Below are 10,330 nucleotides of genomic sequence, written 5' to 3' on the forward strand. Positions count from 1 at the left end.
CGATCTCGCTGTTTCCGAGCGTAGGATCGGTGGCTCAATTAGACTCGTAATAACGAACGATCATCGGTGCAGCGGTGTCGAAGCGTATTAACTTGTCAATTTCGCAGAGTGCAATAGCGAGATCAGTGCTAAAACGCGACCTCGAAATGTGTTTTTTTTTTTCTCTCTCTCTCTTTCTCCGTGTCTCACTTTCTTTCATTGGAAGCGATTGAGACATTACATTATATTGTTTCTCGTCGGTATATAATAGCGCGGCCTGACCCCGATTCGTTCGTATTTATTTATTTTTCTTTGCTTTTTTCGCAACTATTCCAACGTTTGACATAATTAAATACGGACGACGATCCGTTGCCGCCGCCGCTATAAGGTGTATAATGCACAAGATGCGCTATTCTATTGTCACGTAATTCAATTGCCAAATCGATTATAAATCATTCGTAGCCATATATTTATTGATGTATATTATAATATTTTATTGCGTCGCGTGCACGTTCGTTGGTATAGAAATTCTCGATACATCAATAGTGGCCTGGTGGTCAAAAAATGATAATTTAACATGTTCACCGATAATTGACTTATTTTTTCTGATACAACTGTACTTAAAAAATTTAGACCAGTTTTCAACCACTTTAAGCCTCAACCGTTAGAGGGCAAATACCCATATTTCTGTAAATCTGCAAGTGGCAAAGTCAAAATAATGGTATAAGTCGAAGAACGGTTTTAATAAATTTCAGCATTAGATTTTTTTTAAAATGTGTTAAAATATGTTAAATGTTAATAAATTCAAAAATTAGCCTAAAGCAAATATACATTAACAATTAGTGGTAACATGGGCGCCTACACTATCTACAAAAATTTTGTACATTAAGCTTCAAATCGTGCTTAGCACGCAAATGTATTACACCATCGTAATAAAAACATATATAAAAACTAAGAACTGATAAATTTCAGCATCACGAGACCCTCCCAATTTATTTAATGTTCTTCTTCTCATCCTCGCAGGAGGTGATAAGCAGCGAATCGGTTCAATGTCAGCAGCGTCGCGCGCCGGGCGTCTGCCAGTTCGGATCACCGCGGGCTTCTTCTTCTGGTACTGAATTCGCCGGGCAGCTGCTTACCCGAGAGCATGAGCGAAGCCACGTCCTGTAGCTGCGTCGCCAGCTCCATTGGAAAGGTATACGACGATTCACTTTCCTTACCGATTTTTCGATAAACATTCCGAATAGTTGCGATACCGATCTCTCTCTATATATATCCGCCGGCAGGGCTCGTTACACAGCGGTAACAACGGAGTAGGTGGAAGCAACGGCGGCAGCAGCGCCATGTTCCAAGAGCCGTTCTTCCTTCATCCACCGGGCTCGCGTGCCCGGGACGGCCTCTACATCAATCCCATGACGGCGAACGCCTTCGTGGTGGCCCCGACGACGACGCTGCCCTTGCCTCTGCGTCTGAATAGCAACGGCGTTAATCACAAGGATCAGTTGATACTGTCGTCGAGCGCCTCGCAGTCCAACGGAATCAGCAGCTTGGGCAGTGCCGCGAGCAGCGGCAACAACACCATCGCCACCGGGGGCAGCAGCAGCGGCTCGTTTTTCCTGCACAGCCCGCACGAGCTGGTCTACACGCGGGTGGCTCATCTGTTCGACGACGCCGGTGGTATCGCGAACACCGGTGCCGGCGACATCATCGACTCGTCGAGTTGTCCGATTCGTGGCTCCGTCGAGAGGAAGGACGAGATAACCGGTGAGATATAACGACGTGACATTTTCTGATTTTCTTTGCGCAGCTTGTTTACGTTGTTGCTTGTTTCCAGTGAAAGCCGACGTGCATCATCATCAGCATCATATCAACGGCGGTAGCAGCCCCAGCGTCAGCAACAGCAGCACCGCCAAGTCCTGCAAGAGCGTCAAGATGACGAACGGCGGTGGCCTGGCGTCGGATTATTCCAAGGACAGCGTGAGCGAGCACGCCTACGAGCAGATTCCCCAAGACGACGATGAATCCGACGAAGACGACGGCGACGATGTGATCGAAGACGTCAACGAGGACGTCAGGACGCCGACAGCGGCGAAACGCGGCTCGAGTCCGGCCAAGTACAATAATAATAACAACAACAACAACAACAACAACAACTCGATGTCGTCGCCGTCGCAGCTGAAGAAAATCATGGAAAACGGCAACGAGATCGGGTAAACAATTCATGCGTTATATATTTTTAACGATTTTTAACCATCGTCGAACGTCGCGACTAAAGAATCGTTCATTATTTTTTTTTTTCCACTGCAGCAGGTGTCGGTACGGCAGATCGAGCAGCGCCAGCGAGTCGTCCTCGTCGACGGTCAGCAGCAGCGAGACCCCGGGCGGCTACTCGTCCAGCGCCTCGACGCCCCCGCTGTCACGCAACAGCAGCAACGAGCGTATGAATAACAACAACAACAATATAAACAACATCAACAATAGAAATAAATTAGTCAAAGTTACAGGTAATTACGATCCGACACCTGCGATCGATATAACGATCGTTTTTAATTATTCAACGTCATCTATGTGGATATCGTAATCGAAATTTAGAGCCTCGCTCGTATAGATAATTTCTTCTTTTTCTTGACAAATGTATCATAGTCTTATATACCAATCGATAAGCGCTAATGCATTCGTCAATATATATATATCGTGCATTTACAAATACGAGTCGGTGCTCGCCGCTACTATTTTGTAAAGTAATTGGCATTTTTATACGATTAGAAAACTCGCTCCGGAAGTGAAAGCGCGCCAAAGCGTATGTACACACAAACGTATGTGCACGGGCATAGATACAAATATAGTAGTCTAGTACACGCCGATACGTGCATTATTATCGTACATTTGATTACCGATCGATCGAGGTGAATAGAAAAAAAAATGTTAGCCGCGATTGTGTCTGACGTATGAAAAAAAAATAATAACCATCATTTGTTGGTATATAATATAAAGGATTCTTGTTTTATCTATTCGACTCATATTCGTTTCGCTTATCTCGTTGCAGAGCGCAAAAATCCAGCGACGACGGGCCCGACGAGGGTAGAAAGTGAAAAGGATACGAAACCGGCAATCTCCGGACCAGGGTAAGTAGGCCGACTGCTCGATACCTGTACAGGATACTTTGTAATAATGAGCGATCGAGATGTATATCTGATGTATTGGACTTGTCGATCATGTCTGTGTGTGCTGCTATATGGGCTCGCGCGCATATATATAGCATCGAGTCGTAATTACTCGACATCTGTGTGTATAATGTATACGAGTCGAAACTCGAAATGTACTTAGTTTTAACGCGTTTGCAATTTTACAAATGCGCGAACGACGCCTGTGTATATTCAGCTTTCTATTTTGCGCGATGTCGTTGGTCTTTATGACGAAGGAATCTTGGTAGAAATGCTCGACTTATCGTAGCTATAAGTTTTTGGTTTTTGGAATGCAAAAGAGTCATTGGAACTGGGGATATGTGCTGACAAGCAGTGAAACAATAATAGCTCCACAATTTTTGGAAGATCGCTTTCGACGATATAAAATTCGCCCAATATTACATTTTCACAGTCGTGCAATTGTTATTTTTAATTTTCTAGATTTCAAGTATAAAACGTTAATAACAATAAGATTCTCAAAATTGTTTTAGGAAATATAGTGACCCAAAAGCTCGCTTTGATTTATACAATTATTTTGAGATTGCCACATGCACATTTACAGAAATAAGGATACTCGCCATCTAGTGTTGGATGCTGGCATTAATTATGATTGAATTCTTATAAACTTGTGAGCATTTTCAGTCAAAATTGATGAGAATAAAGTTTGACGGGTAAAAGCTGAGATCTAAGCTACAATGTGAACAGATTATTGATTAATTTGACTATTTAATTTGTTTATTATTGGGACCGTGGGGTATAAACCCCATACGGCCCCGAGGTAGATTGATACAGATATTAAGAAGATCTGATAGTTATGTTCGTAAAAACCGTGTTTTGACTTATACGATCATTTTGACTTTGCCACTTGCACATATACAGAAATAAGAGTACTCGTCATCTAGCGGTGGATACTCAAAATGGTATTATCGTATTGAAAGTGGTTGAAAACTGGTCTAAATTTTTTTAAACGGTTAAATTAATATTGCTAACATAATATTGCTAAAATAATTGTAATAGAAAAATCTCTAAAAACAAGCCAATTAATGACAATGTAATTAAAACACTTTAAATGACCATTTTTTGGCTATTAGGTCGTAATCAATCTTGAGCATTTCTACCAAGAATCTTACACTGAATAATTAGAGATGACGAACGAAACAAAAAATTCATTCGTTGAATTAAATTCTTTGTGCAGCGGATTTTTCGGATCTGTACCGCCCCCGCCACCGCCTCCCCTGCCACCGGCACCGGAAAACAGCGAGGAAAGCTCACGGAGCTGCAGCAAAAATTCCGCTCACGGCGAGAACTCGACGAAGGACGAGAAGAAAGACGGCAGCTTCGACCAGGTGGCCAATAGCCGAGAGTCAAAATGCGAAACCACTGCGATATCCGGTAAGTAACATAACGAAGTATACATATGTTATTACGTACACGCATAATACGGAGCATTCCTCTGCTTTTTTTTCGCGTGATTCTATTGTCCAAATTGAGCACGTGAGAGAATACGATGTTCACGCCCACGACTAATAAACAGGTTTCTCGATGGGAAGCATTTTTTTTTCTACCGATCTTTTGGCATTTTTACGAGGTTTATTTTTTGTGCCGTATCGCGGCAGTGCGAAATCGATTAATTATCAAAACGAACACGCGACAACGTCGTTCGAACGATTTTTTTACTCTTTCTGAAAAATCTCGAGGCGATACAAGATCGAGACCAAGGTTGAAGTGAACCGCGTTCGAACGAGTTTTCCCAGATATCCACTTGACATTTTCCTTATAAAACGTAGCCACTCGCGTAGCTTTATATCTAAAAACGCATCGAGTGGAAATGCCGGAAAACTCGTGTATAAAAATGTTCACCTCAACCTTCTCGGCTTCTTGATATATCTCCTCTTGTACACACGTAGCGTACGTATACGAAAACTCGGCGCGTGAATTATCTCTGATTCCGCGTCAATCAAGCCATTATCAGAGCGAGCTGCGGCTGCCTCTCCGCTCGGTGCTGCTGCGTGCTTTGCATGCCTCGGTAATGTACCTACATATACATAAGCGCAGGCCCGAGGCGAGGAAAAGCGACGCTCCGTCTGTCTGTGTTGCTGTGTGTGTATGCATGTATAATACCTCGTTTATAAAAGCGTCGGACTGGTACTGGTACTGGTACTGCTGCACTTATACACACATATGTATACGCATCGTATCGCGTTTAATTGGGCCCCGTTTTTCTACGTGTCCGCGCGCGCGTCGAAGAGGCGGTTCCCCCCGCATACATATACACACATGCCTCACTGCCAGGATACACACACACATGTGGCAGATATATACACGTGTGTGTGTGTGCGTGTATTGGTTCGGTGCGGCTATTATGGATGTGCGCGCGGCTATTACTAGACCATGGCGCTCAGGCGGGCATACAATACACTTACCTAGATTTCACTCCGACTCTGATCTATGCGCGTGTACTACGTGTATGCATGTGTGCGTTTTGTACGTAATATAATGTTTTCTCACGTCTAAAGGAGCGAACGAGGAGGAGTCCACAACTACTGCTGGTGGTGGTGGTAGTCGTCATCACCACCAACATCATCCTCATAATCATCACAGTCACAACAATCATCATCATCATCATCATCATAACAATCATCATCCGGAAGTCCATGAAAGCTCATCGACGCCCGCGTCGTCGTCAGTCGCGAGCCGAGCCGTCAACGCCAATGGTTGTAGTAACAGTAGTAGTAGTAGTAGTGTCGCCGCAGTGCCACCCGCACCGCCGCCCCCTGTAATCGCAGCCGTGATCCTCGCCACCACCACTACGGCTACGATCATCGAGGAAGAGGATCAAGATAATCAGCCTCAGCAGCAGCAACAACAGAGCAGCAATTCCAGCTGCAGCAGCAGTAGCGTTGGCAACAACGGCGGCAAGAACCAGGTGACAGCGCACCTGGTCAACAGGCACATGGTGCTGCCCTTCATACCGCCCCAGTTCGCCAGCCAGGCCGCCGACTCGGAGACGCTGCTCAAGCCGTCCGAGTATCTGCGCAGCATATGCAAGTCCACGGTGCAGCTCGCCCATCGTCATCATCAGCACAACAGCTTGTCCAAGGCCAGGTTGGTATACGGATAAACATCTTTCGATCGAACGCCTACCGTTGTCGTCGTCGTTGTTGTTGTTTTTTTTTGCCTCCGTTTTCAATCGAGCGTAATAATGTATAAGGTGAAAAATCCTTGCGGTCGGCGCGAGCGCGCGATACACACGAGATTCGAAAGTTGCGCGCAATTTTCCCTTTTGGCTTTTATGTACGTGTGCGTGTGTGTATTTATTATATCGAGGCCACTTTTTTTAACGTGCTATCGCGCGCGTTGTAAACGTATAGGCCTTTTTTTTGCTTTCTTTATTATTATTGCCACCTTTAATTTTCATCCCATACGCTATGACATAATTACTCGCGCGGGTCTCGTCGATTATTGTTTCTCTCGTCGCGCGTATACGTACACCTAATTAACGATCTCCATCCGATTTCGAAAACTCACTAAAAACGACGACGAGTAAACAAACTTTCGTCGTTTCGTGGTCGTGAAAACATTACATTAAGTACACACACACACACACACAACGATCCTGACAAAAGTAATAATATTCAATTCCATAAAGTAGCCCATGCGGATATAATATTTGAATTATAATCCTGCCACGCGGAGCGGAGGAAACGCGATCGCTAATATTCATTCTGCTGTTGCTCGCGTGCGCGTCACGCTGCAGAGAGCTCGCGATATTTTGACTCTATGTGTGTGTGTGTGTGTGTGTGTGTAGGTGTATGTATCTATCTAATTTTTTTTTTGCACGTGATCCACTTTTTTTCTTTAATGCAACTGCACATTAAGGTATGATCAATTTTTATCCAAGATCGAGGGATCGATTTTGTGCATTGTATGATATCGGTATATAAAGAGAGAAGATACATTATTGTACAAAGGAGACACGTGATACTCTGCAAGGCGATGTATGCGTCTATGTACAGTGAGCGAGCAGAGGGGAAACTCATCGGTCTGTAAAATCAAGAACGCGGAATCTTGTAAATTATTCGCGCTGAATAGAAAAAAAGTAGAACAAGAGTAGAGTGTATGAGGATAGCCGAGAGCCCCGCGTGCCAACGCGTACGAACCGATCGACGATCTACACTCGTATATAAACGAATTTAATGCATTATACCTCGTTTCGATTCTCATATTTCTTTTTTTTTCCTCTTTTTTTTTTTTAAATTCAGATCGGTAGACAATTTGGATCTGCAGGGCCGCCTGGTGGTCGAATCGATACGGCGCAAGAGCGAGTGCACCGAGGAAGCGGCCGAGGAAGAGGAAGAAGAGCAGCAGCAGCGACCACATCAAGAGGAAGAGGAGGAGGAGGAGGAGGAAACCGCAGCTACCGGCAGCAAAGAGGGGCGAGCGACGAATGGAGAGACTTTGGGACCGCCACCGCCGCCGCTACCGCCACCGCCCATGGGTCCGCTTTCGAACGGTGGCAACGGCGTCAACAATAATAATTCGAGCGTCGGTGCCGCCGCCGCCGCCGCAGCCGATCGACAGCAGCAGCAGCAATTGAGACAGCAGCAGCCGCTCGCCACCATCAGCATACAGGATCTCACGAGCGTGCAGCTGAGACGGACCAACAACAAGATGCACGCGGCCAAGACCTTCTCGGCGCCACCGAATCGCAGCGTGTCCATGACCAACGGTGAGTGCGAGCGAACTCGCGATGATTTTTTCGTTGCTTATTATAATTGGTGTTCTCGTTGGTGCAGTGTCGGAATCGTTCTTCGTCCAAAAAACCGATCTGATCGCCGAGTTGAAGAAGACGAAGGACATACCCGGCATCAAGAAGATGAAGGTCCAGCGGGCCCAGGTGGAAAAGTCCCAGGAGCAAAATATGATGTCGGAAATCAGCAAGACTTTCAGTATAGCCAACTTCGTCGATCAAGTGAGTAATAAACATTTTTATGTATCCACTTATCAATACCGATCAGATCTGCTAGAAAACTCGACGAGAAATTTTGCTTTCAGATCCCAGAAAAAGATAGCTCCGGCAACGTCATACCGATCTGGAAGCGGCAGATGCTGGCGCGCAAGGCCGCCGAGCGGGCCAAGAAGGAGCTCGAGGAGCAGATCGCCCGCGAGAACGAGGAGAAACGACAGAAGGCGATACCGCCCTGGAAGAGGCAGCTGCTCGCCAAGAAGGAGAGCTGCGGCGGCGACGCCAAGACAGCGACGACGGCGACGACGGTGCTACCGACGCCGAGGATCGAAGTGCCGATCGTGGCGAAGAAGAGCGAGCCGGCGGTGCTGGAAATTCCGCCGCCGCCGATCGAAGACAACAGCGGGAATAACAACGGCTTGAGCAACGGAAAGGCCGAAGAGACGACGACGACGACGTGCAACAACAATAACAACAATAATAATAATAACAATCACAAACGACCGAACAACGACGAGGACGACGACAACGAGACCGTGCACATCATACCCTGGAGGGCGCAGCTGCGCAAGACCAACAGCAAGCTCAACATCCTCGACTGAGGGGGCAGCTGCCGATCGACGAACGAACTTATATTTTTAGCAAAGAAAAAATGACGATGATAATATTGATAACGATTTAACGATAAGGATGTGTGTTACTCGATGCGCGAAGTAACTACACGTATGTGCTAAGGACGAAGAAAAAGAAAAATCAAAAGATGATTGTGTTTCGTTGAGTGTCTATCTATCGCGATACAAGCGAATGGAATGCGATGAAATTTGTTTAGCGTAAGAAACGAAAGATGAAAGATGTATCGTGAGATTTTTCAACGGTTGACCTTCTCTCTATTCACTTCTAATGCTGTACTCCATTATTATCATTAATTCATAAATTAATTACAATTGTAATAATTCGTTAGGTGTAAATAAAATTTATTTCGTTTATATGACTCAGGCGTACTTGATTAATCTGATTTTTTTGTGATTGGGGTATATATACAAGGGTTGAACGAATAATTGACACTTGGCTCGATGTATAAGATAGTATTGTTTTTTTTTATTCGAATGATTTTATACAAGGCAGTTACGGAAAAAGATTTTTATACAAAGAAAAGTCGAGTCGACTCCCCCTCCCCTTCCGGCATTTCGCACGAAGGAGAGTATTTCCTTACACTTTATATGAACGATATAAAAAAAAGAAAAAACAGAGAGAGGAAAAAAAAACAGAAATAAATCCTTCGTACAAATCACTGTTTCTTAGAATCTAAAAGTCAGTATGATAAAAAGGTATGTATAATGTATAATATGTATATAATAATTATTTATAAATATATTAGACGCAGATTTCATATTAAATTATACACGAAGAAAAGTATAAATGATATTAATCGTAATTTCAATGATCACCGTATCATTTTATCCGACGTAAAAAGACAAGAGTGCAAAGCGCGATCGTGTGTACATCATTAGTGTATCATGGTAATATATAAATACAATTGTCGTGGTAAAAAAAAAAAATTAACGAGACAAAAATAAAAGTAAAGGAAGAAATTGATCGATGAAGATGTCTGCGTAACTTCTCAAATCGGGTGACAGAACTCATGACGCGTGAATTACGGACCAATAATCGTCGTTCGACCAATTACAAATTACAACATGGCTCTCCGCTGACGCTCATTATCGTTCGATATTTCAGTACATTACAATGTATGCTTTATGATTTTTCGTCCTTTTATATCGCCGATTTCGCGCATCATCATCGCGAAGTCCAATAAAAGTAGCGGTGGAGAAAATATTTTCGGGATATCTCGTACCACGCCGCGTTTCATTTATTTCCTTTCCTTTTCAATACCACGATACCAACATTATCATACGTTACATATCGTTATCTATAATATTGATCCTTAACGGCTAATGTTTTTTTTCTCTCTTTCTTACTCGCATCGTTCGATAAATGTACAAACTCTCGTCGGTCGCATATACACATTATAATGTACGGGCACTTTCACTCGGAGTAACAAAAATGGAAAAGTGAACTCACACCTTTACTAGTACGCAGGATTATATCGCTCGTTTTTGACGTTTAATTTTACTTCTTTTTTTCCCTCCTTTTGATATCTTATTTGTATTGTATATCGTTTATCGTGTATATAATATTT

General features: G+C 43.9%; 1 protein-coding gene across 1 annotated transcript; it reads left to right on the plus strand.

Moving 5' to 3' along the window:
- Nucleotides 1–1,093: 1,093 nt before the first annotated feature.
- LOC106649357 (nuclear transcription factor Y subunit gamma) lies at nt 1,094–8,937 on the plus strand. The gene is made up of 10 exons (XM_023460509.1): nt 1,094–1,174; nt 1,266–1,743; nt 1,814–2,189; nt 2,287–2,483; nt 3,026–3,104; nt 4,360–4,556; nt 5,681–6,269; nt 7,427–7,893; nt 7,961–8,136; nt 8,220–8,937. Exons 1-10 carry the CDS (start codon nt 1,127–1,129, stop codon nt 8,730–8,732), a joined length of 3,120 nt encoding a protein of 1,039 aa, XP_023316277.1. The 5' UTR covers nt 1,094–1,126; the 3' UTR covers nt 8,733–8,937.
- Nucleotides 8,938–10,330: the final 1,393 nt, after the last annotated feature.

The sequence above is a fragment of the Trichogramma pretiosum genome, unplaced genomic scaffold, assembly GCF_000599845.2.
Source record: "Trichogramma pretiosum strain Unisexual culture from Peru unplaced genomic scaffold, Tpre_2.0 scaffold50, whole genome shotgun sequence".
In the NCBI taxonomy this organism is placed as follows: Eukaryota; Metazoa; Arthropoda; class Insecta; order Hymenoptera; family Trichogrammatidae; genus Trichogramma; species Trichogramma pretiosum.

Bases quoted from the DNA above. Each gene is read 5' to 3' on its own strand.
- LOC106649357 (XM_023460509.1), top strand. From the start codon at position 1,127: ATGAGCGAAGCCACGTCCTGTAGCTGCGTCGCCAGCTCCATTGGAAAG. The intron at 1,744-1,813 runs GTGAGATATAAC...GCTTGTTTCCAG, and splicing joins GAGGAAGGACGAGATAACCG to TGAAAGCCGACGTGCATCAT. The intron at 2,484-3,025 runs GTAATTACGATC...ATCTCGTTGCAG, and splicing joins TAAATTAGTCAAAGTTACAG to AGCGCAAAAATCCAGCGACG.